The sequence below is a fragment of the Pelophylax lessonae genome, assembly GCF_965119305.1.
Source record: "Pelophylax lessonae genome assembly, chromosome: 7".
In the NCBI taxonomy this organism is placed as follows: domain Eukaryota; kingdom Metazoa; phylum Chordata; class Amphibia; order Anura; family Ranidae; genus Pelophylax; species Pelophylax lessonae.
Window position 1 is genome coordinate 45,837,376 of NC_138774.1, and position 26,009 is coordinate 45,863,384.

At 48.5% G+C, this 26,009-nt stretch overlaps 1 protein-coding gene across 1 annotated transcript in view; it reads right to left on the reverse strand.

Annotated features, from left to right (window-relative positions):
• The window catches only part of LOC309560897 (class I histocompatibility antigen, F10 alpha chain-like), a 401,810-nt gene that overhangs the window by 316,118 nt on the left and 59,683 nt on the right, over positions 1 to 26,009 (reverse strand). The window contains exon 2 of the mRNA XM_082264587.1: positions 16,566 to 16,826. Within this exon, the coding sequence (XP_082120713.1) occupies positions 16,566 to 16,826 (261 nt within the window). The remainder of the gene's footprint in view (positions 1 to 16,565; positions 16,827 to 26,009) is intronic.

The following is a 26,009-nucleotide window of genomic DNA, read 5'->3' on the forward strand; positions in this document are numbered from 1 at the left end:
AAGGGGGAATGCTGGGAATAGACTGCCTTCTGCAGAGTGAATACACTAAGGTAAGGGAGAGTTGCTGATATAAGGGGGAACCTTTCTATCAGTGTACCTCCTTACCTTAGTGTATTAATTCCCCTTACATCAGTGACCCCCCCATAAACTTTGTGTGGCCACTGGAGGCTGGAGCTGCCTGTCACTGACCTCCTCCATTGCTGGCTTGCATGCAGGCCCAGTCCTCCGGGCAGCTCCTCTCATCATGACCTCTTCTCCATGTTCTCCTCCAAAGTCCATGTCCGGCCCTCCAGTGAGTGACACAGTTTTGGCCAGGGAGGGAGGTGGGCCGTAACCCCCATTCCATTGCTCATTTCTCATATCCCAAATTATATCACTCACTTTAGTACCCCCATTCCATCACTCATCTCTGCTACCCCCTCCCTCCCCTCAACACACACACACTCCACTTCTGTACCCCCCATTCCATCACCCATTTCTGCACTCCCATTCCATCACCCATTTCTGCACTCCCATTACATCACCTATTTCTGCACTCCCCCATTCCATCACTCATCTCTGCTACCCCCTCCCTCCCCTCAACACACACTCCACTTCTGTACCCCCCATTCCATCACCCATTTCTGCACTCCCATTACATCACCCATTTCTGCACTCCCATTACATCACCTATTTCTGCACTCCCTCATTCTATCACTCATCTCTGCACCCTCCATGCCATCACTCACCTCTGTACCCCCCCCCCCCCATTCCATTACTCCTCTCTGCTGCCCTCCAACCCCCTCCCACACACACACATTCCACTACTTACATCTGTACCCCCCATTCCATCACTCATCTCTGCACCCCCATTTCATCATTCACCCCTGTACCCCTATCCCATCATCTCTGCACCCCCCAGTCCACCACTCATCTCTGTACTCCCCATTTTTCCACTCACCTCTCCTCCAGTAAGTGACACGGTCCTGGCAATTGAGGGAGGTGGGCCTTACACCCATTCCATAGCTCATCTCTCAACCCCCATTGCATCACTCATCTCTGCTACCCCCCCCCCACACACTCCATCACTCATCTCTGTACCCCCCATTTGATCACTCACTTCTGTACCCCCATTGCCTCACTCATCTCAGCTAACTTCTTCCTCCCCCCACACAAACATTGCTATTACATTGCTATTAACAGTGCTATTGTGTGCCCGGCCTACCCCCTGGGCCAAGCCCAGCCAAGTGGGACCAAGTCTGGCTGGCTCTGGTACTATGCATGAGCTGTTCTGAAAGTGGTTCTAAACGCTCAAGGTTTTTTTTACCTTCATGCATTCTATGTATGAATGTAAAAAACCTCCTCTGTGCAGCAGCCCCCCTTAATACTTACCTGAGCCCCATCTCGATCCAGCAATATGCTCAAGAGCCTCAGCTCTCCGGGGACTCTTCAATTTCCATTTGCCAGATCCATTTGCTCCTGCTGCTGTCCATCACAGCCAGCCAATGAGGAGGGGGGTAGGGCCAAGTCACAGATCTGTGTGTGAGAGTGGACATGCAGAGCTGCAGTTTGGGAATGAACCTGCTTGGGTGCCCCCATTGCAAGCTGCTTGCTGTGGGGGCACATTTGACAGGAGGGAGGGGCCAAGAGTACTGGTAAGGGACTTGAGAAGAGGAGGATCTGGGCTGCTCTGTGCAAAACACTACACAGAGCAGGTAAGCAGGACATTTTTTTTAAGGAGTTTTAAAAAGTTCACTTTTTAAAAAATAAAAAATACACATTTTTTGCGGGTAAAAAAAACGAAATTTTTGTAAAATCTTACCTGTAAAATTCCTTTCTCTGAGTCCTCCAACAGTCGCCGCCTCTTCATATTCGTCACAATGGGGACGTCCCAAAGCAGTGCAAACATGAGGGGTGGGAAAACGCAGTCGCGCCCAAGGCAACGCCGTCTCCACATCAGAGAAAGGAACCTTACCAAGTGAAGGAACCCAGCTGGGTAGCATGAAAAAAAGGTGCTCAACAGGAGCAACAACCCAGGAAAAAACAAATAACCCAGGGATAAAAGTACATCCCAAACAGCCAAGGGCCCAAAACAAAGGACCGTAAGGAACCGCCGCACTAAGAACCTTGCTGCCAAAGGAAGCATCTGCCGATGCCTGAACATCCACCTTGTAGAACTTCGTGAAGGTGTGAACGGACGACCAAGTCGCCGCCTTACACACCTGGGCCATAGAAGCCCGATGATGACAGGCCCAAGACGCACTCAGAGATCTGGTAGATTGCGCCTTCACAGGCATAGGAGGAACTTTTCCTTTCAAAGCATATGCCTGTTCAATGGTCTGTCTGATCCATTTGGCGATGGTAGAAGCCGACGCCGCCATGCCCTTCCGAGGACCCTCCGGAAGGACAAACAAGGAATCCGACTTGCGAAAAGCTTCAGTCGATGTTAGGTACACCCTGATCGCCCGAACAACATCCAGGGAGTGCAAAGTCACCTCCTTCGGATTAAAAAGAAAAGAGAAGGCGCCTGGCCCTTTAAATAAAAGATTGTTGAACCTGCTGCCCTTTTAATTGTAATAAAACAATAAATAGGTATATATCATAGGTAAAAAGGCGCTGGTAATCTTAATATATCACGTGTTATAAAAATGAATAGGTGATTTAAAGTGTAATATATGTGATTAAAAATTGCTACAAATATATATATGATCTACTATTGGTGCAATTAGCAAAGAAAAGTGCATACCAGTGCAATTTCAATTCAGAAGTGTTTGTGCTTCTCAAAGTAAATTAATCCACAAAGGTGTGGATCAGTGAACCAATAAATAGATATATAAAGAATTCCATACAAAAATCACATAAGAATATATAAAAATATAAATATATAAATGTGCTCCAAGTAGTGTTTAAAAGTCCAGGCAATAGCATGCAATCAAAATTGTGCTTGGTGGATTCTTATTAATCCCTTCACAGTGCTCCAGGTGCTGGGATGTGACAACCGTCAATTAAGAAGTGCTTGTGCTTCTCAAAGTAAATTAATCCACAAAGGTGTGGATCAGTGAACCAATAAATAAATATATAAAGAATTCCATACAAAAATCACATAAGGATATATAAAAAAAATCACATAAGAATATATAAAAAAGTATAAATATATAAGAATATATATATATATATAAATATATATATTTATATATTTATACTTTTTTATATATTCTTATGTGATTTTTTTTATATATTCTTATGTGATTTTTGTATGGAATTCTTTATATATTTATTTATTGGTTCACTGATCCACACCTTTGTGGATTAATTTACTTTGAGAAGCACAAGCACTTCTTAATTGACGGTTGTCACATCCCAGCACCTGGAACACTGTGAAGGGATTAATAAGAATCCACCAAGCACAATTTTGATTGCATGCTATTGCCTGGACTTTTAAACACTACTTGGAGCACATTTATATATTTATATTTTTATATATTCTTATGTGATTTTTGTATGGAATTCTTTATATATCTATTTATTGGTTCACTGATCCACACCTTTGTGGATTAATTTACTTTGAGAAGCACAAACACCTCCTTCGGATGCTTGGGCTTCGCGCAGAGCGAAGGTAGGACAATATCCTCATTGAGATGAAAATCCGAAATCCTCTTCGGAAGAAAAGAAGGGTTAGGTCGCAAGACCACCTTATCCAAGTGAACGACCAGATACGGAGACCTGCAGGACAAAGCTGCCAGCTCCGACACCCGGCGAGCCGAAGTGATCGCCACCAAAAAGGCAATCTTCTTGGACAACATGGGCAACGAGATCTGTCTGATCCGTTCAAAGGGAGCATGTTGTAACACGGACAGAACAAGATTCAAGACCCAAGGAGGCAGAGGTTTCCTCCTAGGAGGGACCAGATGTCGCACCCCTTGGACAAAAGTGCTAACCAAGGAATTAGATGCCACAGGACGTTGAAAAAGAACGGCCAACGCAGACACCTGACCCTTGATCGTAGCCAGCGCCAAACGCTGGTCAACACCCGTTTGAAGGAAGGACAACACCCTAGACACCGAGTATGTGCGAGGGGAATGCCCCCTGGACTCACACCAGGCAAAATAGGCCTTCCAAGTACGGTAATAGACCTTCCCCGAGGAAGACTTCCTCGCATTGATCAAAGTGTGAATGACCTCAGGGGAGAGACCCCTATCCTTCAGGACCTCCGTTTCAACAGCCAGGCCGTCAAAGCCAGCGACTGTAAAGCAGGATGGAATATCGGTCCTTGAGACAGGAGATCTTCTCGAAGAGGCAGACGCTACGGGGCGTCGTCCGCTAGATTCACGTGTTCTGCGTACCAGGACCGGCGAGGCCAGTCCGGTGCCACAAGAATCACCGTGTGCGGTTCTGAGGTCAACCTGCGACAGCAGTTGAATCGGTGGGAATGCGTACAGCAGTCGGTACTGATGCCACGGAGCTACCAACGCGTCTGACGCGTCTGCCCGAGGATCGCGTAACCGTGCCACGAACCTTTTCACCTTGTTGTTCAGACGAGACGCGAACAGGTCCACATCTGGAAGACCCCACTTCGCGCACAACATCCGAAAGACTTCCGGGTGAAGGGACCATTCTCCCTGGTCCAGGGTCTGGCGACTCAGATAATCCGCCTGCCAGTTCACCACTCCCTGAATGTGAACTGCCGTTATCGCCGGGACATGCGTCTCGGCCCAAGACAGAATGTCGGCCACTTCCCGAGCCGCGCGGGCACTCCTGGTGCCCCCTTGGTGGTTGATGTAGGCCACCGCTGTGGCATTGTCCGTCTGCACCCGAACCGGACGACCCTGCAGCCTGTCCGTCCAACGTCGAAGGCAGAGAATTATCGCTCGCAATTCTAGAATGTTGATCGGAAGGGAAGATTCCTCCTCCGACCAAATTCCCTGGGCGGACAGAACGCCCAGAACACCACCCCAGCCCGATAGACTGGCATCCGTGGTGACCACCGTCCATGAGAGAGGACGAAAAGACTTGCCCCCCGACACCGTCGGGAACTGGAGCCACCACAGAAGATCCCTCCTGGTGCGATGACTCAACGAAATCTGGAGTTCCAGAGATTGCGGTCGCCCGTCCCACCTGGATAGGATCTCCGCTTAGAGACCCCGCGTGTGAAACTGGGCGAAGGGAATCGCCTCGAAAGCTGAGACCATCAATCCCAAACAGCGCATGCACGTCCGGATGGACGAGCACGGAACGTCCCTGAGGGACCTGACTTCTTCCTGAAGAGTCCCGAGTTTGTCGTCCGGTAGGAAGACCTTCGCCTGGACCGAGTCCAGAATCATACCCAGGTAGGGGAGACGAACCGACGGGCACAGCGTCGATTTTGGAAAGTTTATCGTCCAACCAAACTCCTGCAGAGTCTGCATCGTGACGGACAGGTTGTTCACCAGACCCTGGCTGGTCGCAGACCGAACCAGAATGTCGTCCAGATACCCCAGGACAGAGATGCCCTGGGCTCTCAACAAAGCCAGAACTGGTGCAAGCACCTTGGTGAACACCCGTGGAGCCAAGGCGAGACCAAAAGGTAGCACCACGAATTGGTAATGATCCTCCGCAATTGCGAATCGAAGGTACCTCTGGTGACCCTCGAAAATGGGAATGTGAAGGTACGCATCCTTCAAGTCGATGGAGGCCATGAACTCCCCCGGAATCAGGGCAGCCACCACCGACCGCAGGGATTCCATGCGGAACTTGCAAACCCGCACAAAGCGGTTCAGAGCCTTCAAGTCCAGAATCGGACGCACCTTGCCCTCCTTCCTGGGCACGGTGAACAGATTGGAATAAAACCCCCGAAATCTGTCCCGATGAGGTACCGGAACCACCACCCCCTGAGCCCGCAGGTCCCGCCCCGCCAGGTGCAGATCCAGCAAACGCTCCGGAGACAGTTGAAGATTTGAGGGAAAAAATCTGCTCCCCGGCCGAGAGAGAAACTCGATCTTGTAGCCAGATCGAACGATTTCCTGAACCCACCTGTCCCGAACACGGGCCAGCCAGGGTCAAAGAAAACCGAGCAAGCGTCCCCCCACCCCAGAACCGGGTAAGGGCGCCCCTTCAGGCCGCACTGTTGTGGGCAGCGGATCCGGACTGGCCGGACTTTAGCTTACCTGTCCACGGCTTCTTCTGGGAGCCCTGGCCTTTGAACGGTTTACCCTTATAGTGCGACCGAAAGGCACGAAAGGAACCCTGAGAGGGCCGAAAAGAAGCGGTCTTCTTACCAGGAGCCGCCTTAGCCTTGTGGGATTGGGGCAAGAGCGTGCTCTTACCACCCGTGATCCCCTTAATCAGTGTATCCAAGGAATCGCCAAAAAGTCGAGATCCGTTATAGGGTAGATTAGCCAAGGTCTTGCGCGAAGACTGGTCCACAGACCAACACTTCAGCCAAATTAGGCGGCGTGACAACACCGCCACGCTGTGCACATGTGCAGCCAACGGAACTATATCCAAGTCCGCATCACACAAATACATGACACCCTGATGGATTTGATCCACCCTAGCCAACGTCTCGGGGGGGGGGGGGCAGAGTCAGCCACCAGGACGCGCCGAAGCACCTGCGTCCAATTTGTGACAGCCTGAGCTGCCATAAGTGAAGCAAAAATAGCCTTGAGCATAGAACCGGTAACCGAATAGGTATGACGGGTAAGAGACTCCAGTCTCCTGTCCGTGGCATCCAGGAACACCGGCGTATCCTCAGCAGGAATCGCAGTAGACTTATTCAAAACCGCCACCGCGTGATCCACCGGAGGTGGCACACACCAACGTTCATCAGTAGCGGGCGTGAAAGGATAACGCAGCTTGAACCGACTTGGCACAGCAAAAGGCTTCCGCAGATTGTGCCACTGTTCACTAACAGCGCGCTGAAAATCATCAGTGCAAGGAAAAACCTGTGAAGACCTGCGTCTCGGCTGCGTCCCATAGGAGGCTAAAACAGCAGGAGGACATGGCTCATCCTGAAAATGCAGATAGAAGCAACCATTTCATCCATGAGTGCAAGCTCTTCAGACGAGCCAGGGGGAGAATTATCAACCCCTTCCACCTCAGCCTCCACTTCTGAGCCCAAAAGATCCAGGGAGGAACGGGACCCCGATAAGGGGACCCCAGCCATAGCAGCCCCATCACCATCGCCCTCTGAATCAGAGGAAATTGAAACTCTGGGCCGTTTAGTGGATTGAGCAGCCACCAGCATATGCACCTGAGCAGCAAGGTTAGCCACAACAGCAGCCAAATCACCCCCTGGGGGGGAAGCAGCAGCCCCCTGGCTTCCCACCAAAGTGAGAGGAAATTTGCTTTCCTGAGAATCCATGCCCCCAAAAAAATATTGCAGGAGAATAAAGGGTAACTGCCCCTTTAAAAGCGCAGTCAGCGCAGCCCACCGCACTCACTCACCAGCACAAGCCGACCCCCACAGGGAAAAGCACAACTCAGGCAAGGATTACAGGACAGAGAGGATAAAAACCTGCAGAGACCACCGCTGCTGCTGCTGCCTCGATCGGTGCAAACAGTAAAACACAAGGACACATGCAGTACAGTAAAAAACAATGGCGGACCGCATAGCGGTCGCCGCAAGTATGCACAACATGACACACATCATGCCCCGCAGCACACAGCCTGTCACACAGTAAAAAACAGCACAAATTCTGACACAGAGACAGTGCAGCATGGCCCCCCCTCCTTGCATTCCACAGAGTGCAGCCAAGACAGATAGGGAGTCCAACAGTGTGAACAGGGGCAGGGTTACACAGTCCCAGACTGACACCCCCCAAACAGACAGGTCCCCACACAGATACACTTACTTCCTAACAGGCGTGGGGACCCCGCACAAGCGATCAAGCCACTGCACATGGGACAGGGAGAGTCGCAGCCAGGACGCAGGAGAACTGCGGAGCGATACCGCAAGGCGTCCAGTGAGGTAGCCACCTCACCATAGCATCCCTGCAGCGAACAGGGATGGGTCGTTCATTGTGCCAGGAAAAATACCTGACTGAACGCTCGATGGCAGGCTGGAAAACCACTGACCCACAACCTGCGACCAGGGGGGTCAGCCTGAGACCCAGCCCGCATGATCCTCTTCATCAGAAGGACTAACTAATGGTGACAAAAGAACAGCTAAGTAAAGAGAGAGAAAAAAACTCAAATAAAATCAAAAAAGAGAAAAGGCTGAGACAAAATGCCCCAGCATAGAGACATCCAGCTACTCCTGACAAGCTAGACATTTAAACTGAGGTATGGATACAGGAAGTAGGAGGGTATTGACTGAGGGGACCACCCCCTGGGGGTGGGATATGTTAAAAACCTTAATATTGACATATTCTGTTGCCTAGCTACTCCTACGGAGCAAAGGTCATAACCCCATTGTGACGAATATGAAGAGGCGGCGACTGCCGGAGGACGTAAGAGAAATGTGCATTTATTATTTTTTGTAGTAGGTGCCTGAAAAGCATTGCACCAGCGATCAGCAGATAACTGATGCCATGCAGGTCTTCTGCATACTTACTGTCAGTGTATCGGCTTACCTGTACATCTCAAGAAGACTCAATGAACTACTACAGCGCTCCAAGAGCACCATGGTAGTTCATTGAGAACTACAGGCTGACAGCCGCAAAGGATTTCGGGGCTTGTAGTTCATACACACAGAGCTGTGAACTCTAATAAAGTCTATGGGACCCAAACATGAAAAATCAAAACCATTTTGACAGCTTATACAGTATGCAAGTTATTGGCCATAAAAAGGGTATGGGGGCCCGGGTAATGCTCTGGGGGACATGTGTCAATGCAATTTTTTTTTTTAACAAAACATTGTTTTTAAAGGAACAATGATTTTAATGATGCTAAAGTGAAACAATAAAGATGAAAAATTCCTTAGTCAGCCTGAAAAGTGATGCATCTGTACTGTGTATAGAACCTGCTGCAGCAAAACTGACATATGTAAAGTATAAAAAATTACATTTAAATTGATTTTCATGGCTGCAAAAAAAAAAAAAAAAAAAAACAACCATTGCCGACAATAGAGAAAATTATATATATAAAAAAAAAAAAAAAAAATAGCTAGTGAGTCTCCAATCCATACCAGGCCCTTTGGGTCTGGTAAGGATTTTAAGGGGAACCCCACGCCAAAATCATTACAACATACTAGGCCACAAACCCCAAAGCACCTTGTCCCCATGTTGATGGGGACAAGGGCCTCTTCCTGACAACCCTGGGCTGTGGTTGTAGGGGTCTGCAGATAGGGGGTTTATCAGCATCTGGAAGCCCCCTTTAACAAGGGGGATCCCAAATCCTGCCCCCTCCTATGTGAATGAGTATGGGGTACATAGTACTCGTTCCCCTAAAAAGGGTCAAAAAGAACACAAACCCAGAGACTGTTTTTGACAATTCCTTTAATAAACAACAAAAAAAAATTTCCTGGATGTAGATCCATCATCAATCATGATGCCCGCCACACCGCTGGACCCAAAAAAAACAAAAACGCTCCGCCCACAATGAAGATTGACCAACTGCCTGCTCTGCCATCTGACAGTTCCTAAATAGGTAAGGGGTGGTGCCACATAGTGACGTCACCTGGTGGCACTGGCCCTTGTGATATCACCAACCCAGCATGCACTGGATGGTGAGGTCACAAGGGGATGGTGCACCAGGTGACATCATCAGGTGGCCCTGCCCATTACCTATTTAAGAACTGTCAGATGGAAGAGCAGGCAGTCAGCGGTTAGCCTCTGTTGCAGGCAGAGCATTTTTGTTATTTCTTCGGGTCCAGGGGGCGTTGTGATCTACATCGGGGCACATTGTTTTTTACTTTTAAAATAAAGAACTTGTCAAAAAACTGAATTTTTGTAAAATCTTACCGTAAAATTTCTTTCTCTGAGTCCTCCGACAGTCGCCGCCCACTCATAATCTTCACCAATGGGTATTGACCTTTGCTCCGCAGGAGTAGCTAGGCAACAAGATTTGTTAAGATAAAAGCTTTTAGCATAGACACACCCCTAGGGGCTGTCCACTCAGTCAATACCTCCCTGCACCAGCATCCTCAACTCAGTTTGGTAGCATAGCAGTAGAGTGCAAAAAGACCCCAAAAGAGGGGCGGGGGGCGGCGACTGTCGGAGGACTCAGAGAAAGGAATTTTACGGTAAGATTTTACAAAAATTCAGTTTTCTCTTACGTCCGCCGACAGTCGCCGCCCACTCATAATCTTCACCAATGGGTATTGACCTTTGCTCCGCAGGAGTAGCTAGGCAACAAGATTTGTTAATATAAAAGCTTTTAGCATAGACACACCCCTAGGGGCTGTCCCCTCAGTCAATACCTCCCTGCACCAGCATCCTCAACTCAGTTTGGTAGCATAGCAGTAGAGTGCAAAAAGACCCCAAAAGAGGGGCGGGGGGCGGCGACTGTCGGAGGACTCAGAGAAAGGAATTTTACGGTAAGATTTTACAAAAATTCCGTTTTCTCTTACGTCCGCCGACAGTCGCCGCCCACTCATAATCTTCACCAATGGGATGTCCCAAAGCAGTGTAGACATGAGGGGTGGGAGACGCAACTGTAGAAAAGGCAACGCAGTACCCACATCAGAGAAAGGAACCTTACTCCAGTAAGAGGACCAACTGGGCAACAGGAAAACGTGCTCAACAGGAGCAACAACCCAGGAAAAAAACAAGTAACCCAGGGGTAAAACACCCCAACAGCCAAGGACCCAAAAAAACAAGGGACCCTAAGGAACTGCCGCACTGAGAACTTTACGGCCAAAGGAGGCATCGGCCGATGCCTGAACATCCACCTTATAAAATTTTGAAAAGGTGTGGACGGACGACCAAGTCGCCGCCTTACACACCTGGGCCACAGAAGCCTGATGTCGGTAAGCCCAAGACGTACTCAAAGATCTGGTAGAGTGCGCCTTCACAGGGAAGGGAGGAACCTTCCCCTTCAAGGCATAGGCTTGCTCAATGGTCTGCCTGATCCATTTGGCGATGGTCGCAGCCGACGCTGCCATGCCCTTCCGAGGTCCCTCAGAAAGGACGAAGAGAGAATCCGACTTGCGAAACGATTTAGTAGACGACAGGTAAACCCTGATCGCCCGGACAACATCCAAGGAATGCAAGGCAACCCCCTTCGGATGCGCAAAGCGAAGGCAAGACAATGTCTTCATTAAGGTGAAACTCTGAGATCCTTTTAGGAAGAAAGGACGGGTTAGGTCGCAAGACCACCTTATCTATGTGAAGTACTAAGTATGGAGAGCTGCAGGACAAGGCCGCCAGCTTCGATACCCCGCGAGCCGAAGTGATCGCCACCAAAAAAGGCAACCTTTTTGGACAACAGAGACAAAGAGATCTCCCTGATCTTTTCAAAGGGAGCATGTTGCAACACAGACAGGACCAAGTTTAAGTCCCATGGAGGCAAAGGATCCCTCCTAGGAGGGGCCAAATGTCGCACCCCCTGACTAAAGGTGCGAATCAATGAATTAGACGCCACAGGGCGTTGAAAAAGAATGGCCAGCGCAGAAACCTGACCCTTAATCGTGGCCAGCGCCAAACGCTGGTCCACTCCAGTTTGGAGGAAAGCCAACATTCTCGACACCGAGTATGAGCGAGGGGAAAACCCCCTGGACTCACACCAAGCAAAGTACGTTTTCCAAGTACGGTAGTAAATTTTACCTGAAGAGGCTTTTCTAGCCTTAATCAAGGTGGGAATGACCTCAGGGGAAAGACCCCTATCCTTCAGGACCTGGCTTTCAACAGCCAGGCCGTTAAAGCCAGCGACTGTAAAGCAGGATGGAATATCGGCCCTTGAGACAGAAGGTCTTCTCGAAGCGGCAGACACCACGGAGCATCGACTGCCAGATTGACGAGGTCTGTGTACCAAGACCGGCGAGGCCAGTCCGGTGCCACCAGAATCACCGAATGCGGTTCCGAGGCTAACCTGCGAAGGAGCCTGGACAGCAGCTGAATCGGAGGAAAGGCATACATCAGACGATACTGATGCCAGGGCGCCACTAACGCGTCCGAGGCGTCCGCCCGAGGATCGCGCGTCCTTGCCACGAACCTTTCCACCTTGTTGTTTAGACGAGACGCGAACAGGTCCACATCTGGGGAACCCCACTTCGCGCACAACATCTGGAAGACATCCGGGTGAAGGGACCATTCCCCCTGGTCCAGGGTCTGGCGACTCAGATAATCCGCCTGCCAGTTCTCCACCCCCGGAATGTGAACTGCCGTTATCGCCGGGACGTGCGTCTCGGCCCAAGACAGAATGTCGGTCACTTCCCGAGCCGCTCGGGCACTCCTGGTGCCCCCTTGATGGTTGATGTAGGCCACCGCGGTGGCATTGTCCGTCTGAACCCGAACCGGACGGCCCAGAAGCCGTTCCGACCATTGCAGAAGGCAAAGCTTTATCGCTCGCAATTCCAGAATGTTGATCGGAAGGGAGGACTCCTCCTCCGACCAAGTGCCCTGGGCGGACAGAACGCCCAGAACACCACCCCAGCCCGACAGGCTGGCATCCATGGTGATCACCGTCCACAACAATGGACGAAAAGACTTGCCCCCCGACACTGCCGGGGACTGAAGCCACCACAGAAGATCCCTTCTGGTGCGATGGCTCAATGAGATCCGCAGATCCAGGGATTGCGGCCGCCCGTCCCACTCGGCAAGAATCTCTGCTTGGAGACCCCGTGTGTGAAACTGGGCAAAGGGGATCGCCTCGAAAGCCGAGACCATCAATCCTAGACATCTCATGCATGTCCGGAGAGACGAGTGCCGGTTGTCCCTGAGGGACCTGACCTCATCCTGAAGTGTCCGGAGCTTGTCTTCCGGTAGGAAGACCTTCCCTTGAACAGAGTCCAGAATCATCCCCAGGTAGGGAAGACGAACCGAAGGACACAGAGTCGACTTCGGAATGTTTATGGTCCAACCGAACTCCTGCAGAGTCCGCATCGTGGTGGACAGGTCGGTTACCAGGCTCTGACTGGTAGTAGACCTTATCAGGATATCGTCCAGATACCCCAAGACAGCAATGCCCTGTGCTGGTAACAGGGCCAGGACCGGCGCCAGCACCTTGGTAAAAACCCGCGGAGCCAAAGCGAGACCGAAAGGTAACGCCACGAATTGGTAGTGATCCTTCGTAATGGCGAATCGAAGGTACCTCTGGTGACCCTCGAAAATGGGGATGTGAAGGTACGCATCCTTCAGATCGATGGAGGCCATGAATTCCCCCGGACTCAGGGCAGCCACCACTGAGCGCAGGGATTCCATGCGGAACTTGCGAACCCGCACAAAGCGGTTCAGAGCTTTCAAGTCCAGAATCGGACGCACCTTGCCCTCCTTTCTGGGCACAGTGAACAGATTGGAGTAAAACCCCCGAAACCTGTCCCGATGAGGCACCGGAACAACCACCCCATGGGCCCGCACCGCCAGGTGCAGATCCTGCAAGCGCTCCGGATACAGCTGAAGATTTGAGGGAAAAAACCCACCCGCCGGCCGAGAGAGAAATTCCATCTTGTAACCAGATCGAACGATTTCCTGAACCCATCTGTCCCGAATGCGGGCCAACCAAGGTTGAAGGAAATCGCACAAACGTCCCCCCACCCCTGAAGCGGGTGAGGGCGCCCCTTCAGGCGGAATTGTCGTGAGAAGTCGAACCGGACTGGCCGGACTTCTGCTTACCTGCCCACGGCTTCTTCTGGGAGCCTTGGCCTTTGAAGGGCTTGCCCTTGGATTGCGACCGAAAGGCACGAAAGGACCCCTGAGAGGGCCTAAACGAGGAATTTCGCTTTCCACGGAAGGACTTATTCTTGTGAGTCTGGGGCAGGAGTGTACTCTTGCCCCCCATAACCCCTTTAATCAGAGTATCCAAAGCCTCGCCAAAAAGGCAAGACCCCGCGTAAGGAAAATTCGCCAGCGTCTTGCGAGAAGATTGGTCGACCGACCAACTTTTCAGCCATATCAGACGACGGTTCAGTACCGCCACGCTGGACAGGCGCGCCGCCAGGGGAGCCAAATTCAAGTCCGTATCACACGTATGACACCTTGATGGATTTGATCCACCATAGCCAACGTGGTAGGCGGAGCCGAATCAGCCGCCAGGGTGCGCCTGAGCACCTGCGTCCAATCTGCAACAGCCTGGGCCGCCATAATAGAAGCAAAAATAGGCTTCAGCATAGAACCAGCAACCATATAGGCATGACGGGCAAGAGATTCCAGCCTCCTGTCCGTAGGGTCCCGGAAAAACGGGGAATCCTCAGAAGGAACCGCAGTAGCCTTGTTCAAAATGGCCACCGCGTGATCCACCTGAGGCGCCACACACCAGCGCTCGTCGGTGGAGGGCGCAAACGGATAAAGCAGTTTTGCGTTCCAAAAGAGGACACCCTAGCAGGAGGAGTGGGTTCATCCTCCAGGTGCAATGTCTCTTTGATAGAGGTAATCAGCTCATCCATGAGCGCAAGCTCTTCAGGCGAGCCAGGGGGAGAAACATCCACCCCTTCCACCTCCGCCTCCCCCTCAGAACCCATAAGGTCCAGAGATGAGCGAGCCCCCGAGAAGGGTACACCAGCCACATCGCCCTCTGAATCAGAGGAAATGGATAACCTGGCCCGTTTTGCGGATCGATCAGCCATCAGCATCTGCACCTGAGAAACCAAGTTCGCCACTACAGCGGTCAGATCAGCGCCCCCGGGGAGTGCAGCAGCCCCCCAGTCCCCCACCAGGGCGGGGGGAAACTTGCTATCCTGAGAATCCATGCCCACAGTAAGAAAGGAAAAAAAAGGTACTGTCCCTTTAACACCACGGCGAGCGCAGCCCACCACACACTACTGCATGTACCGATCCCTCAGGGATAGAGGACGCTGAGCAAGGAATGACAGGACAAAGAAGGTAAAAACCTGGAAGGAGCACAAACAGGCTGCTGCCACCGATCGCTGTCCCAGAGAAAGAGGAAGGGATGCAACACTGGCTGACTGATATAGCCTATGAGGCTCCCCAAACATGGCCGCTCGGCTGAGGGGAGAAGGCTACAGGAAAATGGCGCCGACATGTGCTCTGATTAGCGTGGCCCGCCAAAATGGCGGCGAAAGGCGCCAAAACACAGCGCTGTATAGGGACAGGGCTGATCACAGCATTTCTGCCAAAAAAAATGGCGGACCGCGGGCCGCCGCTCAGCATGTCTGCATTCAATCTGTCACACAAAACTCACAGCAGATCGGGAGAGCCCCCCCCTTGCAGCCCACAAAAAAAGGCAGGGATCAGACAGGGAGCCCGCACTGTACACAGACATGGGGGTACACACAGCCACAGACTGACACCCACCCAGATGGTCCCCACACAGAAGGTGCTTACCGTACCGGATGGCGTGGGGAGCCGTCTCAAGCGACAAACCGCTATCATGGCGACAGGGAGTGCCGCAGCCAGGACGCAAGTGCATAGCAGTACGAAACCGCAAAATGGCGTCCAGTGAGGTAGCCACCTCACAGGCAGCATCCCTGCAGCGAACAGGGATGGGTCGTTCAATGTGCCAGGGCAAAACCTAAGCTGAACGCTCGATGGCAGGCTTAGGATCAATCCGGCACTCAGCCCTGAGATCCAGGGCGGCCAGTCCGAGACCCAGCTCCGCATGACATCTTCATCCGAAGAACCCTAAACTAAAGCTGACAAAATAACAGCTAGGTTAAAGAAAGAAAAAATACTTTGAAATAAAATCAAAAAAAGGGTAGAAGGCTGAGACTGAAGCCCCAGCACAGGAAAGCCTGCTACTCCTAAGCTAGGCAAGATCAAACTGAGTTGAGGATGCTGGTGCAGGGAGGTATTGACTGAGGGGACAGCCCCTAGGGGTGTGTCTATGCTAAAAGCTTTTATATTAACAAATCTTGTTGCCTAGCTACTCCTGCGGAGAAAAGGTCAATACCCATTGGTGAAGATTATGAGTGGGCGGCGACTGTCGGAGGACGTAAGAGAAACTTTTTTTTTTACACTACACTGGTTTTTTTTCGGTGAATAGGTAATGGTACTAAGTACCCATAGAGGAGGCTGGAATCTGGGGTCCCTTTTTAAAGAGGGATTCCAGATTCCAATAAAAACCCCCACACACAGACCCCCACAACCACTGCCCAGGGTTGTGGGGAAGAGGCCCTTGTCCCAATCAACATGGGGACAAGGTACTTTGGGGAGGAGGGCGACCCCTGCCCCAAAGCACCCCCCCCCATGTTGAGGGCATGTGGGCTGGTATGGTTCAGGAGGGGGGGGTGCTTGTTGATCCCCCCCCCTTTCCTGGCCTGCCAGACTGCGTTCTCAGATAGGAGTCTGGTATGTATTTTGGTGGGGGGCATGCTTTTTCATTTTTTTTAATAGTTTTGGCTTGGGGTTCACCTTAAAATACATACCAGACCAGAAGGACCTGGTATGGATTGGGGGGGGGACCCCCTTGCTGTCTTTTTTTTAAATTTTCTATTGCCAGCAAACTCTGCAATGTTTTTTTTTTTCATTCAGCTGTCAGCCAGGAAACATGCTTGGCCTGAACCACTTGCCCATCCTTAGTAATAAAGAATTATAGATGTGTAAGAATTGTCTCACCTCCAGTCTGGTTGAATCGGTTCATCAATATCTGTACATTGTGTTTGTAAACAGCCTCAGCACCCCGACCTATTTGTGTGTTATATTCCCAGTATTCAGATCCCAGTTTCTTCATCCACTCAGTCTTGGGAAGGAGCTGCCGGGTGTCACTGTTATAATTTATTATCTCCCGATCATCCACATATCCAACCTCAGAGTACACAGGGAGTGCGGATCCCGGAGAGGAGACTGCGGTTCTATAATATCGCAGAGTGTGACTGTCTGATAGAGAGACATACAGACGGTTATATATACATCCTCTACACATCACACACTATAATGTATATACTGAATACATACAAGTCTCATCACTGACCCCGATCACTGCCGAGATAAGATCACATCATGTCAACTTCAGTGTGAAGAGAACAATGTACTGAAATAATCCCTCCAATGTGATAAAGATGATATGAATATTTTATTAATACAACAATCCCATCTATGAACGGTCATTCCATTTATCTCTGATCTCCACTCACCATCATGTATGATGTAATGGGATCGTATCCTGTCCTGCTACAATACTATGGGTGGAGGGGAAGACTCTTCGGAAAGGGAATTGGGTTCCGCGGTGTCATTTTGATTGGTACGTTCATAAAAGTAACATTGTAATTTTGGCAGCATTGCAGATTTATAGCTGCTGTAGAGGTTGTCAGACATTTATGAATGAAAATAAACAAGATCAAGCAAAGATAAAAACATATTTTCAGTACACCTCCATTGTGGGCTCAATGTTTGCATACACAGTTCTTGTAATCTTTGAAGGCAAATGTGTATTTATAAATTGGGGGAATGAATGCATTAACTTACGCATTAGCATTGTGTGGCAACAAAAGGTTATACGCATTAATGCGCTCTGATCCCATTCATTTTGAATAGCAGGTCAATGCACTAATGCAATGCGCCATACATGTTGTGACAGGTCCACCTCTTATTTATTTATTTTAGGTACTTCTTTAGCGCTGTCAATTTATGCTTTGCATATACATTGTACATTTACATCAGTCCCTGCCCTCAAGAAGCTTACAATCTAACTCTAACTCACATTCATACATACACCTACCATGGCCAGTTTAGACAGGAGCCAATTAACCTACCAGCATGTCTTTGGAGTGTGGGAGGAAACCCACACAGGTACAGATGAACATGCAAACTCCAGGCAGGTAGTGCCGTGGTTGGGATTTGAACCAGTGACCCTTTTGCTGCTAGGAGAAAGTTCTATCCACTACACCGCTGTGCTCCCATAAACCATTAACCCCTTAGTTACCCCTTAATAAGCCTAATAAATACCTTTAACTTTCTCTCCTGACTGAATGCCCATTAACCACTTTACCTCTGCTCACTGTGCTGCTACTGCGGCACAGTGGCTCGTTATCGCCTGGCGACGTAGACCTACGTCACCAGACATTCCCCTCTCTCGGCGGTAAGCGCGCGCCGCTGGAGGCTCGCTCCCGCTCTTTTCAGTCACAGCGGGAGTCGGGCCAGGGGAGGATCGGCGGTGATCACCGCCGCTCTCCCCCCGATCGTCGGGGATCGAGTGTGGAAATCCGCCCGCTTGTGTAAACAAAGCGGGTGGATCTCCTAAGTGACAGACAGGGTCAGATTGCAGGATTCAGCATAGCTGAACCTGCGATCTGTCCCTATGTCACATAGTCCCCTCCCCCCACACACGTTAGTAAGCACCAGGCATACATTAACCCCTTGATCACCAATAAAAGTTAACCCCTTCCCTGCCAGTGCCATTTTTACAGTAACAGTGCATATTTTTAGCACTGATTACTGTAGTACTGTCACTGGTACCCCCAAAAGTGTCAAAAATATCAGTCAAGGGTCCGATCTGTCCGCCGCAATGTCGCAGTCCCGCAAAAAAAATAATTGCAGATCGCCGCCATTACTCGTTAAAAAAAAAAACTATAAAAATGACATAAATTTCCCGTAGTTAGTAGCTGCGATAACTTTTGCCCAAAGCAATCAAAATACGCTTATTGCGATTTTTTTTTACCAAAAATATGTAGCAGAAAACAAATTGGCCTAAAATCTTAAAAAATTTGATTTTTACATTTTTTGGGGGGAATTTCATATAAAAAAATGTGAAAAATATTGTTACTTTTTCAAAATTGTCGCTCTTTTTTTGCTTATAGCGCAAAAAGTAAAAATCGCACAGGTGATCAAATACCACCAAAAGAAAGCTCTATTTGTGTGGAAAAAAAAGATGTCAATTTAATTTGGGTAAAGCGTCGCACGACCGCGCAATTGTCCGTTAAATTAACACAGTGCCGAATCGCAAAATATGGCCTGGTAAGGAATGGGGTAAAATCTTCCGGTCTTAAAGCGGTTAAAAATACGCTCATTGAGAATGTTTTTGTCAAAGACATGTAGCTAAATACATTTTGGCCTAAATATATGACAAAAATTGAATATATTGGATATTTTTTAACTGTCAAAGTAGAAAAATATTGTTATTTTTTCAAAATTGTCGCTTTTTTTAATTAATATCGCAAAAAACAAAAATCGCAGAGATGATCAAATACCACCAAAAGAAAGCTCTGTTTGTGGGAAAAAAAGGACGTAAATTTCATTTGGGTTCAGCGTTGCATGACCGCGCAATTGTCAGTTAAATTCGCACAGTGCCAAATCGCAAAAAAGTGGCCCAGACATAAGACAGCAAAATCCTCCGGTGGTAAAGTGGTTAAGATCTTGGCATCTATGTGCTCCGCAATAATGCATATATTTCCACTCAATAATGGGCTAAATTAAAGCAGACCATTCAAATGAATGGGCTGGCAATGGACCAATATGTTCAGAAACATGTCAACGTTTGTCAACTTTTTCAGTTTACAAGTTCTTAAATGTGGTGGCTGCATTCGTTTTCTTTTCTCCCTTTGTTATAACTTGGTGATCTGGCCTTTAAGTCTGTTTTTCAACTTAATTTAACAGTACAAGCTGTCCAGCAAAAGTGGTAGTTAGATGGTTGACACAAACCATTTACCACTGGCAGGGGTGCTTACAATGGTCAGCTATTTTTTTATTTATGTAAAACCTTTATCCCAAATCTCCACTCCGATCTGTCCGCCGCAATGTCGCAGTCCCGCAAAAAAAATAATTGCAGATCGCCGCCATTACTCGTTAAAAAAAAAACAATAAAAATGACATAAATTTCCCGTAGTTAGTAGCTGCGATAACTTTTGCGCAAAGCAATCAAAATACGCTTATTGCGATTTTTTTTACCAAAAATATGTAGCAGAAAACAAATTGGCCTAAAATCTTAAAAAATTTGATTTTTACATTTTTTTGGGGGGAATTTCATATAAAAAAATGTGAAAAATATTGTTACTTTTTCAAAATTGTCGCTATTTTTTTTCTTATAGCGCAAAAATTAAAAATCGCACAGGTGATCAAATACCACCAAAAGAAAGCTCTATTTGTGTGGAAAAAAAAGATGTCAATTTAATTTGGGTAAAGCGTCGCACGACTGCGCAATTGTCTGTTAAATTAACACAGTGCCGAATCGCAAAATATGGCCTGGTCAGGAATGGGGTAAAATCTTCGGGTCTTAAAGCGGTTAAAAATACGCTCATTGAGAATGTTTTTGTCAAAGACATGTAGCTAAATACATTTTGGCCTAAATATATGACAAAAATTGAATATATTGGATATTTTTTAACTGTCAAAGTAGAAAAATATTGTTATTTTTTCAAAATTGTCGCTTTTTTTAATTAATATCGCAAAAAACAAAAATCGCAGAGATGATCAAATACCACCAAAAGAAAGCTCTGTTTGTGGGAAAAAAAGGACGTAAATTTCATTTGGGTACAGCGTTGCATGACCGCGCAATTGTCAGTTAAATTCGCACAGTGCCAAATCGCAAAAAAGTGGCCCAGACATAAGACAGCAAAATCCTCCGGTGGTAAAGTGGTTAAGATCTTGGCATCTATGTGCTCCGCAATAATGCATATATTTCCACTCAATAATGGGCAAAATTAAAGCAGACCATTCAAATGAATGGGCTGGCAATGGACCAATATGTTCAGAAACATGTCAACGTTTGTCAACTTTTTCAGTTTACAAGTTCTTAAATGTGGTGGCTGCATTCGTTTTCTTTTCTCCCTTTGTTATAACTTGGTGATCTGGCCTTTAAGTCTGTTTTTCAACTTAATTTAACAGTACAAGCTGTCCAGCAAAAGTGGTAGTTAGATGGTTGACACAAACCATTTACCACTGGCAGGGGTGCTTACAATGGTCAGCTATTTTTTTATTTATGTAAAACCTTTATCCCAAATGGAAAAAAATATTGCTGTAACTGCTTAAAAAATTCAGCTTTAATTTGATAGTTATGTTCATCTATGTCTGCTAGTCAAAGGGTCCTATCACACAATCCGCATCCGCCGACGGAGTCCGTTCTGCTCAGCGGAGATAGATCTGCCAATCCCCATTGAGCAGGCGGATGACAGCTCCGTCTCCGCTCTGTGTGCAGAGATGGAGCTGTCAGATCCCCGCTGTCCTCTATGGGAGATCGGATGAGAACGGACCGCCTGACGGATGGAAAAACTTACCGTTAGTGTACTGGTAACGGCCTTTCTCTTAATCCTTCCAGGACGGCCTACATATGAGAGATTGTGGCTCCGCCTCACAGGAAACACAACTAATTTGCAGCTGTTCAAAGGGTCCCACCCATCCTTGAGCTTCAGTAATAGAAAAGTACCTTTCCAACCGAACCTTCAAGGGATATAGTTATCAAATAACATACAGTTACCCATATATACATATATATACATACATTTTTAACTCACCACCATCTTGGGTGGGAAGTAGGCCGGCCGTCCTGGAAGGATTAAGAGAAAGGCCGTTACCAGTACACTAACGGTAAGTTTTCTCCTTTCACCCTTCCAGGACGGCCTACATATGAGAGGATAATAAAGGAATCCATACTGGCCTACCTTAGGGCGGGACCACTGCCTGTAAAACCTTTCTGCCAAAGGCAAGGTCTTGTTGCGACAGTACTTCCACACGATAGTGCTTTAGGAAGGTATCTTGGCTGGACCAGGTGGCGGCATGGCGGATCTGCTCCCAGGATGCTCCGGCTCTTTCGGCCCAGGAAGTTGCCATGCCCCTTGTGGAATGTGCCTTTAGATTTAATGGTGTGGGGGTATCTGACACCTTATATGACATGCTAATGGCTTGTTTAATCCACCTAGAGATCGAGGGTTTTGATGCTTGTAATCCCCTTCTTGGTCCAGAATGTAGAACCAACAGGTGGCTAGATCTCCTAAAGCCTTTGGTTCTTTCTAAATATGCTAGGAGACACCTTCTTACATCTAAGCAATGGAATTTTTGTTCTTTTGCACATTTAGGTTTTTCACAGAAAGATGGGAGAACCATCTCTTGATTCCCGTGAAAGGAAGACACTACCTTGGGTAGGTACAGTGGGTCTGGTCTAAGAATATAAAAGGGGGCACATTATGTGGCCACTTGTGTGGGATTGTGGCCACCATTAGCAGTTCTGTCAGGTAAGCATAGGGGTATAGGTTTACAGGTTTAGGCTAGTAGGAGGTTAATTTTACCTGAGCATACAGCAGGTATCCGCCAATCGGTGTGCAGGGAAGGTTCTAGCAAGCTGGGGCAGAGGCTTTATAAGCTTGGTTTGGGCTGGGGTGCTTCCTTTTGCACCGAAGAGCACAAAGAAGAAAGTTCAGCAGAAGTAGTCCAGGAGGTTTTTTCTTACCTGCTGTCATGGAGGCCTTGTTGAAGCAGCTGATTGAGAAGGCAGAGAGTGCGGGGGGAGAAGCCTGGCTGCGGCATTGTCTCTCTATGTCTGGAATTACAGAGCAAGTTGCGGTTGAAGTTCACCCTGCTCCTTCACAGGCAGAAGCGCCTGCAGAGAGAGAGAAGACACCTGAGAAGCCGGCGTGTGTACCTGCAGGAGAGCTGCCATGCGTTGTCATGGCGGTGAAGACGTCCCAGGCGCACATGCGCCAAGCATCTAAAAGAAGACGAGCCTCCCTGTCTCCAAGAAGGGGCGGCGGAGGGCGGGCTGAAAACTAACAGGCGGACCCAGAGAGGAAGAGAAGGCGTCTGCCATCTCCACAGAGAATTATCCCTGTAGTTTCAAGAACACCTGCTGTGGGAGTGGCTACAGCGCAGCATGAGACAACAGGAGCATCTGACAGTGTGCTGCTGGAGGAAGCTGAGCAGCAGCCTGTTCTCCCCCCAGCAGCTGGTGAGTTGTGCAATGTACAGAATCTGTCTATATTAATTAACTCTTTATCTTCTTTGGTGCAATCTTTTTCTCGTGTCTCCCCTGCTGTTTCTCCTGTGCCTGTTAAGCCTGTTGTGTCTGTTCAGCAGCAGCCAAGCTGTAAACTTAATTTCTCACCTGCAGTATCTACTGTCTCCATTCCTTATGGTGATAATTTCGCTCATAGTAATATTAGTCAAAGTTTATCTAAGGAAAATAATGTTTTGTCCGCGCATGCACCATTGCTGGGAGGTAGCGGTGTGCCTGAGGTGTGTATGAAGGGCGCGATGCCATGTGAGATGTCACCTCTGGGCTACCACTTGAGTGTTGGGCTTAAGGAAAAAATATGGAAGGGCGAGTTTGTCGACTTGTTAACACTGTTACCTGCTCATAAGGAGCTGTCGGTTAGGACTGATAAAAGAGACGACAAACAGGATGAGGAGCGGCGCAGGGGGGCCCCTAGGTCATTCCATAACTGGTTGCAGGCGTTTTGTATATTTGCGGGGTTGATGGCTGAGAAGCACCCTGAGGGGTGTGGGGGCCTATTTCGGCACCTCGATTTTATCTTGGAAGCTTACAAGAGCTTTGGGGGGCTGGGCTGGTACTATTACGACAAATCTTTTCGTCAGAAGCTGTCAGTCCACCCCTCTTTAAGATGGGGTATGAAGGATGTCGGCCTTTGGCTGAACTTGATGTCCCCGCAGAGGCAGAATCCTGCCAGGCAGCCGGTGGTGAACACTCAGAATGCAGCTTATCGCAAAGGTTGTTGTTTCGCATTCAACGAAAGTCAATGTCGTTGGAATGCGGCTTGCCGTTCTAAGCATGAATATTCATTTTGCTCTGGCCCACATCCAGTGAGTAAGTGCTTTAGAAAAAATGCTACGGTAGGGTCGGGGCAAGTTCCAAAGGATATTTTTTCCAAAAAGCCTGCACGCTTGTGAGGCTGGAAAGAATGCTTCCATGGTTGGACAGATACCCAAACAGGGAGAGGGCCAGTTTTCTCATTGAAGGTTTTGAGAAGGGTTTCCCTTTGCCCCCATTTGTAGGGAAAGGATGTACAGAGGTTGTCAATCTGAAGTCGGTGGAAAACTTCCCACAGGTAGTTAGGGACAAGATTTTTAAGGAAATCGAGCTGGGTAGGGTGGCAGGTCCTTTTGAGCATCCGCCTTTTGATAGTTTTCGTGTTTCTCCGCTTGGAGTGGTCCCCAAAAAAGAGCTGAATGAATTCCGTGTCATACACCACCTCTCTTACCCGAAAGGAAGCTCACTGATTGACGACATTGATGGAGATTTGTCTTCAGTGTCATATGCCACGTTTGAAGAAGCCATTGCTATGATAAGGCTGTTTGGCCAAGGGGCATTGTTAGCGAAGGCGGACATAAAGTACGCGTTTCGTCTTTTGCCTATATCACCTGTGGCATTTAATTCTTTGGGCTTTAAGCTGGAAGGTATGTACTTCTTTGACAAAAGCCTCCCTATGAGATGTTCTGTGTCATGTGCCTACTTTGAGGCGTTCTCTTCTTTTTGCACTGGGTGGTAGCGGCTAAGTCGGGTAGTGTGGGAGTTTTGCATTACCTGGACGATTTTTGTTCGTGGGCCCACCAGATTCTGTGGATTGTCTTAGTTTGTTGCAAATCTTTAGGGGAGTGGCGAAAGATTTTGGGGTTCCTCTGGCAGAGGAAAAAACTTGCTTGAATACTACAAAAATAATTTTTATGGACATTCACATTGATACGGATCGTATGGAGTTCTGTTTACCTGTGGATAAGGTGCCAAAGCTGAAATCTCTGGTGCGGTTGTTTATGTCGAGGAGGAAGGTCCTATTGAAGGAGATGCAGTCTTTCTTGGGTTTGTTAGCGTTTGCATGCAGAATTATGCCCATGGGTAGGGTGTTTTCAAGGCGCCTTTACTTGTCTACTTCGGGCTTGAAGGCCCCCTTTTCCCACATCAGATTGACTAGTGACCTGGAGGATTTGGCTGTTTGGGCGGAATTTCTCAAGGTGTATAATGGTCGTTCATTTTTTCAGGAGGATTTCATTTTTGCCCTTGACTTTCGTTTGTTTAGAGATGTGGCGGGCTCTAGAGGCTTTGGGGCCATATGGTAGACGCATTGGTGTTGTGCAGGATGGCTGGAGTCATGGAAAAGTGGAAAGCTGACAAAAAACGTGGTTTTGTTGGAGCTGTTCCCCATCTTAGTGGCGTTGGAACTGTGGGGTGCATGTTTCGCGAATAGAAGGATTCTGGTGGAAACTGTCAACAAAGGGGTCTTGTTCGCGGTGAACTGCCTCTCATCCAAGTCCATTTGTGTGATTAGAGTGCTCAGGAGGATTGTCCTTTTGTGTTTACAGCTCAATGTATAGCTTAAGGCGAAACACACACCGGGTGTCTTGAATAATCTGGCCGATGCGCTATCTCGGTTTCAGATGGACCGTTTCGCCAGCTGTTGCCGGAGGCGGACGAAAAAGGTACCGAGATTCCGAGCCGAGTTTGGACGGTTGTTGGGATTTAGTCGAGAGGTCGATCGAGGGATCAGTGGCCCCCAGAACATGGGCGAGTTATTCTGCTGCCTGGAAGAGTTGATTGGCTTTCATGGAGGCAAAGGGCAAGATGGAGGGTCGACCGGAGGAATGTCTGGTTCTGGAGTTTATGGGTTCTTTGATGCAGCGGAAACTGTCTTATAGTTATTTACGTAAGACATTGGCGGGCATCTCTTTTTTCTGCCGCCTGAAAGGTTTTCCGGCTTGTACGACCTATTTTTCGGTACAGCAAGCATTGAAAGGTTATAGGAGGAAGGTGGCGGTAACAGATGACAGGAGACCTATTTCTATTGAGTTATTGGGGGATATCTGCGGTATGACCTCATTAGTGTGTAATTCTGACTATGAAGCACTGTTGTTCAGAATGGCTTTTGTATTGACCTTTTTTGAGGCGCTCCGCATCTCTGAGCTGCTACCTTTGTCAAATAAGACTGAGGGAGGCCTTTTATATGATCAGGTAGTGGTAGGCAGGGAAGATGTCCAGATTTGGTTACGTCGCTCAAAGTCGGACACTCTGGGGAGAGGTGTGGCAATTACTATTAAGGCTCAGCATAATCAGGGTGTTTGCCCGTTGGGCATGGTCAATCAATTTGGTTGGTGGTGGGCGTTTTTTTTTGGTCCACATGGATTCCA